This window comes from Podarcis pityusensis (assembly GCF_964106645.2).
Source record: "Podarcis pityusensis genome assembly, chromosome: 4".
NCBI classification, from domain to species: Eukaryota; Metazoa; Chordata; class Lepidosauria; order Squamata; family Lacertidae; genus Podarcis; species Podarcis pityusensis.
This window is the reverse complement of record NC_138027.1, coordinates 802,595-823,806: the sequence shown is the minus strand read 5'-3', so window position 1 is coordinate 823,806 and position 21,212 is coordinate 802,595. Positions and strand designations below refer to the sequence as shown.

General features: G+C 51.6%; 1 protein-coding gene across 1 annotated transcript in view; it reads right to left on the bottom strand.

The window, feature by feature from the left end:
- LOC308475117 (uncharacterized protein) overlaps positions 1-21,212 on the bottom strand; it is a 120,929-nt gene that overhangs the window by 68,196 nt on the left and 31,521 nt on the right. The window contains exons 2-3 of the mRNA XM_081002042.1: positions 16,303-16,384; positions 16,035-16,117 (exon numbers count right to left, since the gene is read on the bottom strand). Coding sequence (XP_080858168.1) covers positions 16,035-16,117; positions 16,303-16,384 — 165 coding nt within the window. The remainder of the gene's footprint in view (positions 1-16,034; positions 16,118-16,302; positions 16,385-21,212) is intronic.

Here is a 21,212-nt window from a genome sequence, read left to right as displayed (position 1 = left end):
CCCGGTTTTCTTCCAGGAACGGTCGCTGTAGCTCATCACAGTGGCAGTGGCAGCATTGCCCCCCCCCCCGTTAGCACCTCATAATACATGGGGCAAGTCGCCCTGGTGACTGTTGCAGTTACCCATGCTGGGCCTGCCCTGAAATTCTTTGTGTACACTGGGTCTGGGGGTCCATGCTTCCCCCCACCGCTGCCTTGTCCCGAGCTCTGTTGGGGTGAAGGTGGTCAAGTCTTGTTGTGAGGCGCCGGCCTTTAATCGTTCTGTTGGGCTCTGGCCGGTTGTTGTGCTGGGGTTACTGTGCTGAGCTAGAAGGAATGTGCTGAGGTGGTACTCCCAGCCCCCTTGCGTCATGCAGCAGAGAAGAAGAAGATGAAGAGGAGTTTGGATTTGATATCCCGCTTTATCACTACCCGAAGGAGTCTCACAGCGGCTAACGTTCTCCTTTCCCTTCCTCCCCCACAACAAACACTCTGTGAGGTGAGTGGGGCTGCGAGACTTCAAAGAAGTGTGACTAGTCCAAGGTCACCCAGCAGCTGCATGTGGAGGAGCGGAGACACGAACCCGGTTCCCCAGATCACGAGTCTACTGCTCTTAATCGCTACACCACACTGGCTCTCGGTGGTCTTGGGTATCTTTGGTGCTCTGCACTGTGCGCTCTGCTTTGCTGTTTGTGGCTGGGTGGACCGGTGGCAAGCAGATGTGGCGGGTGGCATTTTGCACTGTGAAAGTCTGGACCTCCTCTGACGTGAATGCAGTTCTGTTTTCTGAGACGAGGGTGTCAGGAAGCCCGTGGGTCATGAACAGCCTACGTAGTACCCAGATGGCCACGGCCATAGAAATGAAACCATTCCAGGGTTACCTCCAGTCATTTGGTGTTGGAGTACACCACTACAAAGGATGTTTTTCCCTGGAAGGGGCCAGCGAAGTACATGTGCAGGCAGGACCATGGCTCTTGGGTGGACTCCCAGGACTGGATGGGGGCCCTCAAGGGATCCAGGTGGGACTCCTGGCAGGTCTGGCAGTATTTAACCCAGGCCTCTATCTGTCCGTTGAGCCCGGGCCACTACACGAAACTCCTGGCAAGGGCCTTCATTCTCACTAACCCTGGGTGTCTCTCGCGTATGGCTGTGAGGAACTTTTGGCGGAGTGGCTGGGGAACTACCACCCTCCTCCCACATAACAGGCATCCCTTGTGGGCCAACAGTTTGTGTTTGTGGGTCGTGTAGACCGCAAATCCGGACCTCGGCTGTTACTGGGCCATCCCTGCCACACCCAGTCCAGGACCTGGGAGATGACCCTATCTTTCTTGGAGTGGCACGCTAGTTCCGGCACCTGATTGGGGCAATAGGGAAGCAGCTTCAGGTTCATGACCTCTTGCGCGGGCACTGGGTTGGGGTTGGTCTATGGTAGTGGTAGCCGGCTGAGGGCATCCACGTAGCCCATCACCTTCCCGGGCCGGCAGAACAGTGCATACTGGTAGCCAGCAAGGAAAATCAATGCGGGGGGCGGTACTGGGGGGGGGGTCTGCTTCTCAGGGACGAACAGGCCGAGCAGCGGCTTGTGGTCAGTCACCACAATAAAGGGCGCCCGCGCAAGAAATCATGAAAACAATTTACTCCCTTCACGATTGCGAGACTCTCCTTGTCAATTTGCAAGTTCTGCTCAGCTGCGGTGAGGATCTGGGAAAAGTACGCCACCAGCACTTCTCTCCCATCTGAAAGTTGGTGCCCCAGGATGGCACCAATGCCATAGGTTGAGACGTTGCATGCCAGCACCACCACCAGCCTCTCGTCAAAGTGCGCCAGGACCGAGTTCAAGATGAGCAAGTCCTTGACTGCCTGGAACCTGGCCTCCTGGCACTGCCCCCCACACCCACGAGGGCTGCTCGTCTAGGAGCCTGTGTAGGGGTTCCGCTACCACCGCCTTATGAGGAGGGAAGGTGTGGTAAAAGTTCAATAGTCCCAAGGCGGCCTGGAGTTCGGCCTTACCCTTAGGTGCCAGGGTGTCGCAAATGGCCTGCACCTTGTTCCCGGTCGGGTGGACCCTGTCTGCATCCATCGTAAATCCAAGTCCACCTGGGGCACTCCTAGTCAACACTTTTCCCGCTTCATCTTGAGCCCAGCAGTCTGGAAACAGTGCAGGACGGTGCAAAGGCAGACCCTGAACTCCTCCGGCATGGGCCCAGCAATCAACACATCATTGAAGAAGGGAGTGACACAGGGAACCCCTTTGAGGAGAGAGTCCATTAGATTCTGGAATATGCCTAGTGCCACGTTGATGCCGAATTGCTGTCGCTTGACCCGGAACGTGCCCCTGTGCTTTACAATCGTCTGTGCCTCAATGGTGGCCTCATCCACCAGCAACTGCTGACAGGATTGGGTCAAGTCCACCAGCACCAGGTACGTGTTGCAGCACCCCACTTGTCACTTTTCGCCAGGAAGGTGAGGAACCATGAAGGAGTACTGTTCAGGTTATGTCAGCAAAATCCACCTAACAGTTACCTTGTTCAGCCGACATTTTACCAGCTTCCTCACATAAATATCACAGGGGACTTTGTCAAAAGCCTTATTGAAATCAAGATGCACTATTTCCACAGCTGTCCCCTGATCAACAAAGATTTTAACTCCATCCAAAAGAAGGGGAGGAGAGATTTCTCTGGCTTTACTTGTTTTTGAGAAAGCCATGCTTTCATCCTGTATGTTTATATTGTGAAATCTTCAGACGAAGGGCACATAAATTTAAAAAATGATAATAAATAAGGAACATGTGCTGGAACATGTGCAAAGGAAGGCGATACATGTATTTAATTTGTATACCACCCTACCCAGTAGTGCCGACTTAAATGAAATAATGGTGGGGGGATCAGGTAAGGCCTGCCTTGCACAATCAATCACATGATGCATGCGTGCCATTGGCATAGTAATGCCTATCAACTGGGTGGGTGCCCCCTCAAATATTTTATTGGGGGGGCAAAGAACCCTCGGCCTCTAAGAGTTGGCTTCTATTCCCTACACCCCCAGGTCTAAGGTTGGTTACAACATAAAAGACAATATAAAAACAAAAAATACACATCTGTAACCCCCCTCCCAACATTTTAAAAGGACAATGATGTCAATCAGCCAGAGGCAAGGTTAAGAAGGTGCATATTTGCCTAATGTCTAAAGCTATACTGAAGGGTTTTTCCGAACTATGTATGAATTCTCTGATGCCTAGTGAGATGGGAACTCTGACTGAAGCTCTTTCCACATTCCACACATTGATAGGGTTTCTCCCCTGTATGAATTCTTTGATGGGAGGTAAGAGTGAAGTTCTTCCTGAAGCTCTTTCCACATTCCACACACTGATAGGGTTTCTCCCCTGTATGAATTATTTGATGGGAAGTGAGATTGGAGTTCTTATTGAAGCTCTTTCCACATTCCATACACTGATAGGGTTTCTCTCCTGTATGAATTCTTTGATGGAAAGTGAGACTGTGGCTATGACTGAAGCTCTTTCCACATTCCACACACTGATGTGGTTTCTCCCCTGTATGAATTCTTTGATGCGCAGTGAGATGGGAGCTCTGACTGAAGCACTTTCCACATTCCATGCACTGATAGGGTTTCTCCCCTGCATGAATTCTTTGATGGTAAGTGAGATCGGAGCTCTTCCTGAAGCTCTTTCCACATTCCACACACTGATAGGGTTTCTCACCTGTATGAATTCTTTGGTGAAAACTGAGACTGTGGCTATGACTGAAGCTCTTTCCACATTCCACACACTGATAGGGTTTCTCCCCTGTATGAATTTTTTGATGGGAAATGAGATGGGAGCTCCTCCTGAAGTTCTTTCCACATTCCATGCACTGATAGGGTTTTTCCCCTGTATGAATTCTCTGATGCTTAGTGAGAATGTCGCTGTGACTGAAGCTTTTTCCACATTCCACACACTGATAGGGTTTCTCACTTGTATGAATTCTTTGATGGGAAGTGAGATGGGAGCTCCTCCTGAAGCTCTTCCCACATTCCACACACTGATAGGGTTTCTCTCCTGTGTGAATTATTTGTTGGGAAGTGGAATGCGAGCTCTGACTGCAGCTGTCTCCACACTCCAAATTTTGATGTGGCTTCTCCTTTATGGGGATTTTGTTGTGGTCACCCTTGTTCTCGATTTCCAATTCATCACAATCTGCAATGGACACAAAAAGGGATTAGAGCCTCAGGAAGAAATGGAGAAGAACTGAAGGGCGTTGGGTGTGTGTTCAATACCTTTTTTTGTTTGTCAGTAACCAACATATTTATTTTTAGATTCACATGGGTTGTTAAATGTGGCTTTGTTTGATCTACAGTGGTATAATAATAATAATAATAATAATAATAATAATAATAACAATAATAATTTATTATTTATACCCCGCCCATCTGGCTGAGTTTCCCCAGCCACTCTGGGCGGCTCCCAATCAGTGTTAAAAACAGTACAGTGTTACATATTAAAAACTTCCCTGAACAGGGCTGCCTTAAGATGTCTTCTGAATGTCAGGTAATTATTTATCTCTTTGACATCTGGTACCTCTAGTTATGAACATATAGCACAAATGTTTGTTCAATTATCTGTATTCTATCAAAAATTATAGCCAAATAAGCAGAAAAAGGAAGCACAACTTGGTTAGGTTGACTTTTTTCAGTGTGTTATGTGATTGCTATCATGTTAGTTGGTTTTTTGTGTGTGTTCTTTTATTTAGTGAGTGTGTAAAACATAATAAAATTAAAGAAATGGCACAAAGAGTTGACTTGTCACCCAGATAGCGATGTAAAATAGTACTAGTAAGTGAACAAGACTACGGTTATGAAGAAATTAGAAGAAAGATTGGGGGAAACAACCAAAGCTGTCCTTTCTACATTTTTGAAGAGGTATAAGGAGCATCAGTCACTATAAAATCAGACAGGTAAAGGCAGGGAAAGGTGCACAACAGCAAGTGACAATCGAAGAATGGAGAGACTGTGCCTACGTGACAGAAGAAAATCATCTTTAAGCAGAGGCTTGACAACCATATGTCAGGAGTGCTCTGATGGTGTTTCCTGCTTGGCCGGGGGTTGGACTCGATGGCCCTTTTGGTCTCTTCCAACTCTAGGATTCTATGATTCTATGATTCTATCTGGGTGTCTTCAAGATGACATGGTGCAATGTAATGTGAAGTTGAGCACAAGGACTGGTTTAAATGCTAGAATTCTAAGGAAAAAGCCATTGTTATCTCTCAAGCCAAGGTTGGAAAGATTAAACTGGGCTAAAACCCATGGTCACTGGACAGCAGAAGAATGGGAAAGTGTTATTTGGAGTGATGAGACCCAAATCTCCTTGCTTGGTAGTGATGACATGAAATGCATGAGGAGGAGAATGGGAGAAGATTTACATCCTGCTTGCATTACATCAACCGTGAAACACCCAGTTGGTGTTAGTATTTTTATTTTCATTCTCCCATTGCAGGGTCCTATGATCCTATATTTACATTCCTTGCTGCTGGGTGTATGGGAACGGAACTTAGGATGATTTTACTTCCTCTCTTTGTCCTTCTCTTTTGACTTAGAGGAGATGGCCCTGTTTCTATGTTTTCTCTGCTGTAAATACAATTCTCGATGCTACAATCCTGCACAGTTGGATATCGCTAAACTCTGCTAATGCATGCTCTCACCCCAGGGTGGGAGCCGAAGTGTCGTACTGGACAGAGCCTGAAGGGTTGTTCCCATAGATAGTGTGATGATCTGGGGTTCTATGACAGAAAAAGGTGTGAGCAGAATTTGCATCATTAATGGGAATGTAAATGACCAAAAGTGCATAAATTAAATACTTGAGCCCAAACTGAAGTGTTCTACATTTGATCTTTTCTCACATAATGAAGTGTTTATATATATTTATATAAATATTTAGTTAGTAAGAAGCAACCCAGCAATAAAGCCCAATTAATAGAGGCAACAATTCCATCTTGGTTTCACATTATTACAGCTGCTGAATGAAAAAACTTGCTTCACTCCATGGGAAGGCGTTGTAAGGCCAGAATTAAAGCTAAAGGTTAACAAACTAAGTATTAATTGACATGGTGAGAATTTCTGTAGATCTCATTTTTTCTATGTCTTTCATGTTTCGTATTTATGGCTGCTGTTCTAATACATACACTTTCATAAAAGTTATTGCATTGCATTCTTCATTAAATTATATTTCCATTGATATATAATTTTATGGTATTACTCCCAAACAAAATGGTGTTTTGAGCCATCAAACCTCGGAAATATACTTTTTGCAAGAAATTTCCACAATTTTGGCCACTACTATATGTTGTTTATTTTAAAGTTAATGTACTTTTTATATGGGATCAGATTGTTATTATTAATGTTTCATGTTTATAGATGTGTTGGAAGCCACCCAGAGTGGCTGGGGCAACCCAGTCAGATGGGCAGGGTATAAATAAAAATTATTAGTATTACTATCACTGCTACTACTACCTGAAATTCAATAAGCCTGGCTCTTCTCTGGGACGTATTTTGTTTGGCCCAGTCATGGCATCCCCTCCATCGCCAATGTGAGGCGTCTCTTTGGTCAACCCAAGAAAACAAAAACAGAAAACCTGACAGAAGCTACTTATCTTTCCTAACAACTCTGAAGCTGACATTTAAGATGCCTGGGCAGTTCAGACCAGCCGAATCATGGTATAAAAAGGCAGAACTGGAGGAAGATGGTTCACAGAAAAAACTGGAGTTTGCTGTTCAAGGTTTCTTGTAGGGGTGTTAGGTTCCCAGGTGTTGGAGCTTTGTGGAAATGTATGAGGTTTGTCACATAGAGGTATTTTTTGAATTTCCAGGCAGATAGGACGATCCCACAGGGAGCCTTACCAAGAGAGGCCACGATCCCACGATTCTCCTCCATGACGTCCTTATGCAGAGCTCTCTGGTCAGGATCCAGCAACGTCCACTCCTCATCCGTGAAACGAACAGCAACATCTTCAAAGCACACTGAACCCTAAAAGAAAAAGGGAAATGTCCTCCTCTGAGACAGCAGAAATATGATCTGCTACACAATGCTCTGTTGTTTCCTTCCTCTTAATTGCTGCGTTGTTTCAATAGGATTGCTTTGCTGCACATTTCTATTATGGATGCCTATTTTGACATTTTAATTGAATTATTTTATTCAGCTTTTAATTATGGGTATTCATCTTTGTGCAAATAGGTGGTTCTCTCCCTTGTGGTTTTCAAGTCATCCTGCCTACGCAGGGATTCCAGTTTCCCAGATGGAAGGATCCCCTTTCTCCTCTCCTCATGTCCTATTCTGAAGAGGATCCTTCCCAGTGCCCCACAGCCAGATTCCAGGGGTTCAAGGGGGCATGGAGAGGGGGAGGAATGGGGGGCAGGCTATATTTCGCAGCAGATGGGGCTGGCTAGGTGAATCCTGGACACTATTTGTTCTTGTATGTCCACTGCATAGAAGCCTATTTTAGCACTCAGTGATGAATATAGAAATAAAAGAAACCTAGTTTGGATGGCCATCTGTCTTGGATGATCTAGCTGAGACTCCTGCATTGCAGGGGGTGGGACTTGATGACCCTTGGAGTCCCTTTCAACTCTAGAATTCCATGAAAACATCAACTACAGATGAATCCTACAGGCGACATTCAGAAGGCTGGTGTCACAGAGTTATCTGGGCAGGAAATCCCACACTTCACAGCTGGAGTTAACTCTTTATCAGCAAGAACACAATATTCACAGTCTTGGCTGAGTTTCAGGCCGAATGAGAACAGCAGCTCATTCCCTGAGGGTCTGTCAGTTTGCACTGTCAATCAATTAATGGACTAGTTGTCTAGGTGGAAGTTTCTTTAGTGTGGAGAGATTTGGAAAGTGAGATGATACAGGGCAAAGTTTGTTGATGTGGTCTGGTAAAGAAGTGCTCTTTTGAATATTCTGTTGGAGAGATTTGCTATAAAGCGAGTGTCAGGGCTGCCTCAAGTCTCAGCTCACAAAAGACCAACGCCTTTCTTTTCTTATATACAAAAGTGTTTATTGCAGTTCATTGTTTGCTTCAGATCCGAGGCGCGCAGCCCTACGTCTGCTAGGCTTAGACCGCTGAAGTCCCTTCTGAATCTGTCCCCGCCCTGCACCAGTTTAAGAGGCTTGCGCTGCTCCACCTCTTTCTCTCTTTCCTTTTCCGCAGGGTCTTTCTGCCCGCTGGGGTTTCGCCCCTCCTGGATTCCTCCGACGCGGAATCAGACTGCTCTTGCCCCCTCCTGCGGGCTTTGGGACCTGGCCCCTCCTCCGGGCTCCCTGTACTTCCGCGCGCCTCTACATTTGAACTTGGCGCGCGCCCCCAACCTCTAACTTTCCTTTTGACAGCTACGCTACTCCCTTCACTACTCCCCTCCCCTTCCGGGAGGGTGGCTTGCTCCGACCTCCCTCCTTTCTCTACTGCCGGAGCCGCCTCCCCTGATACACTGGAACCTCCACCCCCTTCGCTGCACTCTGGCGGGGAGGCTGGTCCTGACGCCCAGCTGCCACTTTGGGATCCCCCGCTGGCCCCCTGCTCCTGACAAGTCCCCCCTGGGGCTCCCCTGGCCTTGACCACCGGCGCCCCCTTCTGGGAATCCTCTGATTCGCTGGAAAGACTCATGGAATCTCTAGAGTCATTGTCATCCTCTTCCTCGCTGTCCTGGGATTCATCCCCATCGCTCTCCATCTCCTGCCTACCCTGTGCCTCTGTCCCTGAACCCCTGACATCCATCCCCCCCTCGAAGCCCCCCCTTCCCCCCTCCCGCTGCTCGGGCGCAGGTTCCGGGAGCTCCGTTGTAGCGGGGGTAGACGCTGGATACAGTTCATCGACGTCGATCTCCTCTGCTTCCAGTTCAGTGTATGCGTGCTCGAAACCGGGGTCCTCCCCCAACACATCCAAACCCTTCCCTCCCCCTGTTACTTCAGGCGATGCTGCTTGCCAAGGCCCCCTTCGCCACCCCACTTCTGTTTGATCGTCCCACCAATAAGAGCGGTCCGTGTCCACCCCCGAGCACGATCCCCTTGGAGGGCTCGATTCCGGCGTGGTCTCCTCTGCGGAGGAGAACCCCCGGAAGGTGCTGCCTGAAAGTGTGGGCGTAAAAAGCCAGTCGTCAAAATACTCCTCTGGCATGGGCCTGTGTGGGAAGAGTGCATGGAACTCGTCTTTAAGAAGAGGTTCCTCCAGAGCATAATCTGGCACCCAACTGTTGGCGCTGGCCGGGGTACCTTCCCTGGCGAGGAGGTATTCCACTCCCTCCTCCCCCCATCTCGAGTCCAGAATTTCCGTGACCTCGTTGAGTGTCGGGGTCCTCGGTGACTCCCCCCCCCCTGGTGATTCTCTACGTGGGTCTGGTGCCGTCCCTGGCTCCTGAAATCTGTGTGGGGCCTTGTAGGGTGTAAGCACCGACCTATGAAAGACCGGGTGCATTCGGGAACCTTCTGGGAGGGTCAACCGAAAAGCTACGGGATTGATCCTGCCCTCAACTTGGTATGGCCCTAGCTGTTTGTGTCCTAGCTTCTTCTTAGCTAACGACTTGGCCGGCACCGCCTGGGCTGCTAACCATACCCAGTCCCCCACCTGGATGTCTTCTCCTGCCCTCCTGTGCCTGTCTGCCTGCACTTTGTAGGCGTGTTTAGCTAGTTCCAAGTGCCGTCGTAGCTCCTCGTGGACCTCCTGCAATTCTGCTGCTAAATGCTCAGCTCCCTGCGACTCCCCCTGCGTCGTTGTCTCCAACGCCGGGAAGGTTCTGGGATGTCGCCCATTGTTGGCGAAGAACGGTGTCACCCCCGTTGACGCGTGCTTCGTGTTGTTGTAGGCAAACTCGGCCATCGGCAAGTAGTCCACCCAAGTTGCAGGCTTTTGATTGGCGTAACATCGCAGGTACTGCTGCATGATGGCGTTGACCCTCTCCGCTTGGCCGTTGGTTTGCGGGTGTCTCGCCGACGCTAAGTTGATCTTGACATTCAGGATGCCCAGGAGCTTCTGCCAGAAACTGGAAATGAATTGGCGACCCCGGTCGGACAGGATGGACCGCGGTAAGCCGTGCACCCGGAACACGTGGTCTATGAACAGCTTGGCGGTCTGTTCCGCTGTTGCCACCTTCGCGCAAGGAATGAAGTGCGCCATCTTGGTGAACAGGTCTACAACCACAAGCACCGCCGTCTTGCCCCGCGAACTGGGCAGATCAGTAACAAAGTCCAGCGCCACCCGTTCCCACGGCTGTAGTGGCGTCTCCAGCGGTTCCAGCAATCCCGCTGGCTTCTTGTGCACTGGCTTGGACCTCTGACAAATGTCACACCTGGCGACGTAATCCGCGACCTCTCCCCGCATCTGGGGCCACCAAAAGTCTCTGGCTACTAAGTCCGCCGTTTTTTCTTTGCCGAAGTGACCCGCGCTGGGTGCGTCGTGTAACTGCTGTAAAACCTTCGCGCGGAGATCGTCTCCGGGCACGTAGAGAGCACCTTTGCGGGTCAGCAGACCGTCGCGTATCTGGAATTCGCCGTCCTTTGCTGTCCCTCTTCGCACCTCCTCCATCTTGGATTGTGCGAACGGATCCGTCTGCAGCGCGCGTCGTACCGCGTCCAGGTCCACGGCGGCGGAAGCGCACGCCCACGCTTGCGGTGCGAAAATGTGCCTGGCTGCCACTGGTGCCGCTTCCTCGAGATACTGCGGTTTCCTGGAGAGCGCATCCGCTATGACGTTGTTGTCTCCCGGGATATACTCTATCCGGAAATCGAAATCCGCAAAGAACTCCGCCCATCTCATGTGCCTCTGGCTCTGGAGCTTCGCCGTGCGCCAATACTCTAGGTTCTTGTGGTCCGTGCGGACCTGCACGGTGTGCTTGGCTCCGATAAGGAAGTGCCGCCACGCCTTGAAAGCCGCGTGGATGGCCAACAACTCCCTGTCCCAGATGGTGTAGTTCTGTTCCGACTTGCTGAGCTTCCGGGAATAGAAAGCGCAGGGCCTCCAGTTCCCTTGCGGATCTTCCTGCAAGAGCACGGCCCCCACTGCTCTGTCAGAGGCGTCAGTCTCAACCCGCATGGGCCTGCCGGGATTCACGTGTAGCAGCTGGTCTTCGGACGCGAAGAGACTCTTAAGTCTCCTGAAGGACTGCTCCGCCTGGTCCGTCCAGGTGAACTTTTTCTTCTTGGAACTGAGGGTGTCCGTGATAGCTGCCGTCTCTTTCGCGAAACCCCTGATGAACTTGCGGTAAAAGTTGGCGAAACCGACGAACCTCTGGACCTCCTTCCGATTGCGCGGACTATTCCAGTCCAACACCGCGCGGACTTTGGCGCTGTCCATGGCTAGTCCCTTGTCGGACAGCCGGTAGCCCAGGAAATCCACCTCCGTCACGTCGAACTGGCACTTCTCCAGTTTGGCGTAGAGCCTGTGCTCCCGTAGCCTCTGCAGGACCTCCTTTACGTCTCTCTCGTGAGTCTCCTGCGATTCTGAGAAGATCAGAATGTCGTCGAGGAAGCATACGCACTTCTTGTAGAGGAGTCCTGCTAGCACGTGGTGCATGAATGCTTGGAAACAGTGGGAGCCATTTTGGAGACCAAACGGCATAACTCTGTATTCATAGGTGCCCAGCGGCGTGAACATGGCCGTCTTCCACTCGTCACCTTCCCTCATGCGTATTAGATTGTATGCTCCGCGTAGATCCAACTTGGTGAAGATCCTCCCCTTCCTCACCGTCGCGAGCAGGTCGTCAATCTTGGGCATGGGGAAGGCCTTGGGCTTTGTCATCGAGTTGATGGCCCTATAGTCCACAATGAGCCTTTTTTGGGGCGTGTCCTTCTTCTTCACGAAAAACACAGGACTGCCCCCCACGGCCTTGGATTCTCGGATGAATCCCCGCTTCAAATTGTGATCTATGAACTCCCGGAGTTCCTGCATTTCATCTTCAGACATGGAATACAGCTTCGCAGTCGGCAGCGTCGCCCCTGGTAAGAGGTCAATTGCACAGTCGTAGGGCCGGTGGGGTGGTAATTGGTCAGCTTCCTTTTCACAGAAGACCTCCAAAAACCCCTTGTACTTGTGGGGCACTGCCTGCACCATGCCTAGATGCAACTGCTGCCCTTCCTCCTGGCCCTCCTCCTCCTGGCCTGTCTGGATGCAATGTTGTGCGCAGTAGGACGAGCCAAAGGTGAGCTGCCGCTGGTACCACGCTAATGATGGGCTGTGTCTATCCAACCAACTCATGCCTAACACTATAGGCGTGTCTGACAGTTGGGTGACATTGAAACTGATGACCTCGCGATGATTCCCAATTTTCAGCAGCATGGGTGGCGTCTGTTGTACCACTTGCCCACCCAGCAACTTTCTGCCATCTACCGTGACGACGTTCAGAGGCAGCGTGGCTGGTAGTAGCGCTATGCGATGCTGCTTGATGAACTGCATCCCCACGAAGTCTGCGTTGCTCCCTGAGTCAATCGTAATGGGGACTTCCAGGGTGAGTCCATTAGGTAGCTGGAGAGTAGCAGTGAGCTGCACCACTGGCTTGGGTGGTAAGGGGTCTGTAGGCTGCAAAAGCGCTGGGGACTGTTTCACTGACTTGCCTGGTGGAGCCCCAGCGTCTCTGCTTCCATCCAGGCATTCTCGTTTCCCTGAAACTGTTCTCCTTGGAACTCTTCCCCTGTTACTGTTGCTAAGGCTGCAGTGTGCTTCTGGAGCCTCTGGGGACACTCTTTAGCCATGTGCTGTGGGCTGTCACAGATGTAACACTTCCTGGTCCCTCTAGGAGGCTTCGCCTTGACTGCTCCGGACGCTGAGGCTCCGGCAGCTGACTGAGCCTTTGCACGACCCAGCTCCATTGGCTCCTCCCCTCCCTTCAGCATAGGCGAGGGATTTGTACGTCCCAGGTCCCTGGGAAGAAGAAAAGGAGGCGCTCTAGCTGGTGGGCGGACGTGACGCCCCTCCTCACTGTGCCAAGGGCGTTCTTCGTGGCGCACCCCTATCGTGAGTGCCCTCTGGACGACGTCTGCTAGGGTTTGAGGTCTGTCTCCCCTAGCCAGCTCATCTTTTACTGAGCCATGAAGCCCCTCCCAAAACAAGTCTCTCACTGCCAGGGAGTCTTTTTCCCAGCCCAGCACATTCAGCAATGCAAAAAAGCGAGAATGGTACTGACGCACTGTAGCCTTGCCCTGCCGCAATCCATGCATCTCCTGGCGCGCCACATCAACGTCAACGGTAGATTGGAAGCAAGCGTCCATGGCTTTGATAAATTCGTCAGAGTCCCTGCGGGCAAGACCATCTTCGCGCCACAAATTGCGTAACCAGGTTCTAGCTTCCCCATGCAAATGTGACACAATAAAGCCTACTTTCTCCTCCTCATCTTTGAAGTCTTTTCGAAGCAAATGCAGCGCGTATAGGACGTCTGCTCTGAAATTGGGATAATGCTTCAGGTTCCCATCGAAGTGGGCTACTAAATTGCCCCCCCTTCGTCCAAGAGCGATTCCCTCTGATCTGGACCCCGGGAACCCCTGTTTGCATGCCTGATCCCACCTGGCTTGCAGATCCTGGCATCGCGCTTCTGCTTCGGCAACTGTCTTCTGAGAGACCCGTACTGCAACGGAGAGTTCAGCGACTGCGTTTTGCAGGGTCGTTATCTGCTCCTCAGTAGTCATGTCTGCCAAACTTCGTGAGCTTTGCAAAAAAAATTTTTTTGCAGTTTTTTTGAGAAGGGACTTACTGTCAGGGCTGCCTCAAGTCTCAGCTCACAAAAGACCAACGCCTTTCTTTTCTTATATACAAAAGTGTTTATTGCAGTTCATTGTTTGCTTCAGATCCGAGGCGCGCAGCCCTACGTCTGCTAGGCTTAGACCGCTGAAGTCCCTTCTGAATCTGTCCCCGCCCTGCACCAGTTTAAGAGGCTTGCGCTGCTCCACCTCTTTCTCTCTTTCCTTTTCCGCAGGGTCTTTCTGCCCGCTGGGGTTTCGCCCCTCCTGGATTCCTCCGACGCGGAATCAGACTGCTCTTGCCCCCTCCTGCGGGCTTTGGGACCTGGCCCCTCCTCCGGGCTCCCTGTACTTCCGCGCGCCTCTACATTTGAACTTGGCGCGCGCCCCCAACCTCTAACTTTCCTTTTGACAGCTACGCTACTCCCTTCACTACTCCCCTCCCCTTCCGGGAGGGTGGCTTGCTCCGACCTCCCTCCTTTCTCTACTGCCGGAGCCGCCTCCCCTGATACACTGGAACCTCCACCCCCTTCGCTGCACTCTGGCGGGGAGGCTGGTCCTGACGCCCAGCTGCCACTTTGGGATCCCCCGCTGGCCCCCTGCTCCTGACAAGTCCCCCCTGGGGCTCCCCTGGCCTTGACCACCGGCGCCCCCTTCTGGGAATCCTCTGATTCGCTGGAAAGACTCATGGAATCTCTAGAGTCATTGTCATCCTCTTCCTCGCTGTCCTGGGATTCATCCCCATCGCTCTCCATCTCCTGCCTACCCTGTGCCTCTGTCCCTGAACCCCTGACAGCGAGGTTTTCAGGTCTTGGTTTATATGTTTGAGTGGAGTTTATATACTATTAGTAAGATAAGATAAGGTTTATAAGATAGCTGTTTTGATGAGTGAGTTGTGTTTTTTCCTTAACTGTGTCAGGTTTCATAGGTAGCCTTTTGTTTTCTAATGTGAGGGACAACATTTAGTTTGAGGAGTCGGGATGTTGTTCTGCTGCTCACAGAAGCTTCTGGTCAGACTGTGTCGTCTGCTGGTGAACTGCAGGTCTACCAACCAAAGGCTAGGATTTATTCTTGTTGAAGAAAAGTGTACATGCAATGTTTTTCCAGAGGTGTTTTGCATATCAATACTTCCTGCACTTAATAAATGGGGGGATTGTCAGTCTGCATTTCTTAGTGGAGAAAGCATTGATCTGATATGTAGAGCTCTTTCCTAGTCTAGTTACCGTATTTTTCGCTCTTTTGGACGCACCGGACCATAGAAGGGGGAGAATAGGAAAAAAAAAAATTCTTCTTGTTCTCCCCCTCAAAAACAAGGTGCGTTCATGTTGCGTTCAAGAGCAGGTTGAGGAACCTTGCCGCTGCCCCCCGAGCTTGTGGGGCTGGCGCTGGGGGGAAGCGCTGCTTTCCCCCACTGCCAGCCTCAAAGATCCCTGAAGCCTTTGGAGCGCAGCTGCACTCCAAAGGCTTGAGGCTTCGGGGACATCCTTTGTAGCCTCCGCAGGGCAGTGGGGTGCCTTCACCCCGCCGCCCTGCAGAGGCTTTGTGCAGCCATCCCGAAGCTGGAACAGTTAGACGAAGGGCAGCACAGCGCCCCGTCTCACTGTTTTGGCTTCGGGGACAGCAGGCTGCTATCCGCAAGCCTTGGGAGCCTGGCGGGAACTCCCACCGGGCTCTGAAGACTTGTGGAGAGCTGCCCGAAGCCCAGGGTGCACAGCGCCGCACTCCCCGGGCTTCAGGCTGCAGGCAGCTGTCCGCCGGGAGCTCTCTCGCGCTCCAGGCTTCAGCGAAAGCCTGCATTCGCTCCATAGGACGCACACACTTTCCCCCTTCATTTTTGGAGGGGGAAAAGTGTGTCGTATAGAGCAAAAAATAAGGTAATTCAAGAGGGTTCCGGAAGCTTCTCTGCGAAAAAGAAACAGTCAGAAGGTTCGTAAGGTTTGGGTCATTCAGAGTACAGCTGGTTTAAAGAGGTTCTGTCAACTCTTCTGTCAAGGTCATGCTGACCCCCGGTGGCTCCTCCTTCTCCTGACTCACCTCTGCCTCTCGACCTCCCTCCTCCCACTCGCCTCCTTCCTCTTCTGCCTCCGATTCTGCACTGCATTCTGACACAGAGTCTCCCAGCTCACTAAGCCTTGTTACCATTTCAGTTTCTGACACCTCCTCTTCCCAGGCTTCTCCCTCTTGCCCCTCTGACCTCTCATCCTTCCTCCACCTCCACTCCTTGGGCTCTAAGACGTCTTCCCTTCCTGGTTCCCCGGCTTCTTCCTCCCACCATTCCTCTGTTCCCAACCAGTCCATGACATTGCTCCATCCCTCGGCCTCTGTCCCCACAAGGCAGCTTCCCCTGACCTGATCTGGTTCCACAGCCACTGCTTCCCTTCTGCCCCCATGAAAAGGTGGATAGGGAGGTCCTGCCGGCATCCTTCTGCCATCTGCAAGAGAGAAAAGTGCAGGTGGACATTTGTGCCCATTTCATATGTTAGTCGTGCAGAAATACATCTCTCCTCCTCTGGACCCTTGTTCCCAACCCCCCCCCCCAAAAAAAAACCTGATGAAAAGGACCCAGAGATTATACGGAAAACAGAATGAGACGGAGAAAAGCCACCTTCCTCCTTACCCAGTGGCCTCTCTCTGGTGTCCAACGAAGGCCTCTCTGCCTCACAGGAATCCAAGTCCATTTCTACAAAATGATCATTTCCCTGAAAAAGAAACAAGGATTCAAAACAGAGAATGGGGAGAAATAATAGAATGGGAATTACAAAGTCAAAAACTGTAAGGGTGTGAAACCTTATTCCATGGATGCCTTCCCAGGAAAAGGAAGGGCCATCAGGAGAGCATTATGGGATGTTCTCCATCCTATTTGGAGCCCCTTGGGAGTATCCAGAGGAAAGTCTCTCTCACCTGCTTTCTCTCCTCTGCCTGACTCAGGAGGAAACCTTCGGCCAGGGCCACTGCCTGGGAACTGGTCTCCGCTCCACAGTCCCTCACCCAGCTCTCCATCTCCAGAGGAAGGACAGCCAGGAACTGCTCCAAGATCACCAGGTCCAGCATCTCAGCTTTCGTGTGCCTTTCTGGCTTCAGCCACTGGTGGCAAAAGTGGTGGAGTTGGCTGCAAACCTCTCGGGGTCCTTTGGCCTCCTGGAAGCAGAACCTTCCAAACTGCTGGATCTGCACCTCTGAGCGGAGGGTGCCCTCCTCACCCAGGATCTTCTGCCCAGAGTTTTCCCAGAATCTCCCACTGCCCCCAGTTTGGATGGCATGGCCTCTTCCTGCTCCAGGGCCAGCTGAGTCTTGCTCATCCATCTATGCTCTCAGGAAGTCTCTAAGAGATTGGAATAATAATAATAATAATAATAATAATAATAATAATAATTTATTATTTGTACAACGCCCATCTGGCTGGGTTTCCCCAGCCACTCTGGGCGGCTTCCACAGAAACCAAAAAACACTAAAATATCACACATTTAAAACTTCCCTGAACAGGGCTGCCTTAAGATGTCTTCTGAATGTCAGATAGTTGTTTATCGCTTTGACATCTGATGGGAGGGTGTTCCACAGGGCGGGCGCCACTACCGAGAAGGCCCTCTGCCTGGTTCCCTGGTTCTCGCAATGAGGGAACTGCCAGAAGGCCCTCGGCGCTGGACCTCAGCGTCTGGGCAGAATGATGGGGGTGGAGACGCTCCTTCAGGTATACTGGGCCAACAGCTGCCCTGGACACAGATTTGACCTGTGCCTCCATGGACAGCTGTGAGTCCAAAATGACTCCCAGGCTGCGCACCTGGTCCTTCAGGGGCACAGTTACCCCATTCAGGACCAGGGAGTCCTCTACACCAGCCCGCCCCCTGTCCCCCAAAACCAGTACTTCTGTCTTGTCAGGATTCAACTTCAATCCATTAGCCGCCATCCATCCTCCAACCGTCTCCAGGCACTCACACAGGACCTTCACCGCTTTCACTGGTTCTGATTTGAAAGGGAGGTAGAGCTGGGTATCATCTGCATATTGATGGACACCCAGTCCAAATCCCCTGATGATCTCTCCCAGCAGCTTCATATAGATGTTAAAAAGCATGGGGGAGAGGATGGAACCCTGAGGCACCCCACAAGTGAGGGCCCAGGGGTCTGAACACTCATCCCCCACCACCACTTTCTGAACACGGCCCAGGAGGAAGGAACAAAACCACTGTATAACAGTGCCCCCAGCTCCCAGCCCCTCAAGACGGTCCAGAAGGATGTTATGGTCAATTGTATCAAAGGCCGCTGAGAGATCCAGCAGAAGTAGGACACAGCTCTCACCTTTGTCCCTAGCCCGCCGGAGATCATCAACCAGTGCGACCAAGGCAGTTTCAGTCCCATGATGAGGCCTGAATCCCGACTGGAAGGGATCCAAATGGTCCGCTTCTTCCAGGCGTGCCTGGAGTTGTTCAGCAACCACGCGCTCAATCACCTTGCCCAAGAATGGAAGATTTGGGACTGGGCGATAGTTGGCAATACTGGCCGGGTCTAAAGATGGTTTTTTAAGAAGCGGTTTAATGACCGCCTCTTTCAGCGGGTCTGGGAAGGCTCCCTCATGGAGGGAATCATTCACCACCCCGCAGAGCCCATCGCCCAGCCCTTCCGGGCCAGCTTTTATTAGCCAGGATGGGCAAGGATCAAGGAGACAGGTGGTTGGTTTCACGCGTCCAAGCAGCCTGTCCACATCCTCGGGGGTAACGGATTGAAATTGATTCCATGCAACTTGACCAGACAGGGCTCTAGCACTCTCCCGCCCCGGCCGTGCTCCCACGGTGGAGTCTACTTCTTCCCGAATCTGAGCGATTTTATCTGCAAAAAACTTTGCAAAATCGTTGCAGGAGATCTTGGGGTCTTTACAAGGCCCCGGTGGTAAAGGAAGGAAGGAACTCTTTGGTCTTCTGCCAAGTTCTCCCTGTGCTAATGAGGTGCTAGCAAATCCTACAAAGCAAATACATTGTTTAGTTACAGAATTTTTAGGTCCGAAGAAGAGAAATGTCCCTTGAGCAAGCATGGATGAGTCTTCCTAGGAACCAGGGTGGGACTGTACCAAACCATGAGATATCTTCTGAAAAAGGAGACGGAGGAGGAGGAGGTGGAGAGAAGAGGAAGAAGAAGGAGAGGAGGAGGAGGAAGCAGCCTCTAGCCCTCCTAGAAGGAAGATAGCATTGCAAAATGTGAATCAGCCAGTTTTCTCCTGTCTTCCAGTAAATGCGTGAAGTCAGAACTGACTGACCAGGGAATCATTTGTATTTTGTGAAAAATGGATGCTTGGTTCTATGTGGATGCAATGCGCTCTAAGTGCGGTTGAATCCTGACAAGAGAGAAGTACTGTTTTTGGGGGACAGGAGGCAGGCGGGTGTGGAGGACTCCCTGGTCTTTCAAGACCTAACACCGGTCTTGAAAGACCTACATTGGCTCCCAGTACGTTTCCGAGCACAATTCAAAGTGTTGGAGCTGACCTTTCAAGCCCTAAACGGCCTCGGTCCAGTAGACCTGAAGGAGCGTCTCCACCCCCATCGTTCAGCCCGGACACTGAGGTCCAGCGCTGAGGGCCTTCTGGCAGTTCCCTCCCTGCGAGAAGCAAAGCTACAGGGAACCAGGCAGAGGGCCTTCTCAATAGTGGTGCCCGCCCTGTGGAATGCCCTCCCATTCGATGTCAAAGAGAACAACTACCAGACTTTTAGAAGACATCTGAAGGCAGCCCTGTTCAGGGAAACTTTTAATGTTTTATTCTGTTCTTAGTGTTCTGTTTGGGAGCCACCCAGAGTAGCTGGGGAAATCCAGCCAGATGGGTGGGGTATAAATAATAAATTATTATTATTATTATTACTACTATTACGGGGGTCCTCAGGAGTTGTTCTCCCCCCACCCCCACTTCAGGGCACATTTCCCCCCTGCTTTTGTCTCCTTTTCTTGCACTTGGACTCTCTGCCGCTCTCAAGACAGACTCCTGGGGTGGGGTCCCTTTTTCTTTGCTCTGAGGGCCAGGAATGTATCTAGTCAACCCCCTGAGGGCCAAGTGGGTGGGGCCAAATACATCTCCTTTGAAATTTAGGCAGCTAATTTATGATTATTATTCTCTTAGATGGCTGAACACACGCACAGCCATTGATGCCCAGGTCCCTGGAGGCTCAGGGAGTAGCAGCGCCCATTTCCGGCTCGGCTGGTTTTCCAGCAACAACCCCTTTGGGAGAGAGAGGATGTGGTCCTGGGATGCCCTGCTCTGGGTGCGAGGGGATTGCTGCAGTGGCCTCCGCGGGGAGCTGCCCTGGGAGACACTGGGAAACTGGTCCCCAATGCGGCAGGCAGACTCTGGGCTGGGATCCCTCGCTTTACTCCTCTTCTTTCTCTCCCACCTTTTCTTCCTCCTTCCCCGTGGGGTTTTTTTTGGGGGGTGGGGTGTCTAGTCCACCTCCTCGTCCAGCTTTGGAAAACCACTTGCACATGTTTCCTCTGTTGTGCAATGACGCTGAGAGACGTCACAGAGAGTTAAAGTACCAGGGACTCCTTTGTTTAAAGAAGGGAGATCTTTTCTGAAAGGGGGGGGCGGAAGGCCAAATGAGTTTGGGATCCTCTGCTCTGCAGGAAGGAGAGCGTGGCAGACCTGGCCCCTCCCTGGCAGGACCCTCTCCTCCCTAACTTGGGGTCCCCCCAGCCCCCTCCCCTGCTGCAGCCCTGGGACCCCCACCAGATCCCAGAGAGAGAGGAGACTCACCAGATCCCAGAGAGAGAGGAGACTCACCAGATCCCAGAGAGAGAGGAGACTCACCAGATCCCAGGAGGGACAGCGAGGCAGGAAAGGACTGGGGAGGGAGGGGCCTTGGCTCTGGAGGACCTGCCCCCCCCCCCCCGCTTCCTGGCCTCTCTAGGAAGGCAGCTCAGATCCCTTTAACCCTTGCCAAGCCGAGTCCCCCAGCTGAGCCCTCTCTTGCTTGGCAAAACCTCAGATTATTATTTTTCTATGGCTTTAGGGGGGCAGCTGCCCCCCTGGCTACCTCAATGCCCAGATATCCTTTGGGGGTGAGGCTATCGGTTGGGCTCAGAGCATCTCCTTCCCCTGGCCAGAAACCGGAGGAACAGTTTGCAGGGAAAAGGGCTTTGCAGGAAGGAAGGAAACTCATCCTAGAATTCAGAAATGGGAGGAGAGAATGGGGGTGGTCTTGATCTACAGGGTGGCAATTTCAAAAGTCTTTCTAAGGCCTGGCACACCATTTTTCTGGGTCCCCCCCCTCTCCTGCAAGTGAGGGGAGCACCCTGTTGCAACAGATCAAGAAAGACCAAGCCCACAGGCTGCTGTTTTGCTCCGAGTTATCCTGGTTGGTGTCCTTTCTTTTTGTCCAAGGGAGCCCTCGGATTTTTCCGTTAAGACCCCCAGGGCTGGACTGGAGGGGTGACTGCCGACCCCCCCCCCGCTCCGCTGCATGGCGCCCCTCCCGCCCCTCTCTCGCCTTTCTGAACCTCGGCTCTTTATTACTTTGAATGGCTCTAAGGGGGCAGCTTCCCCCTGGCTCCGCC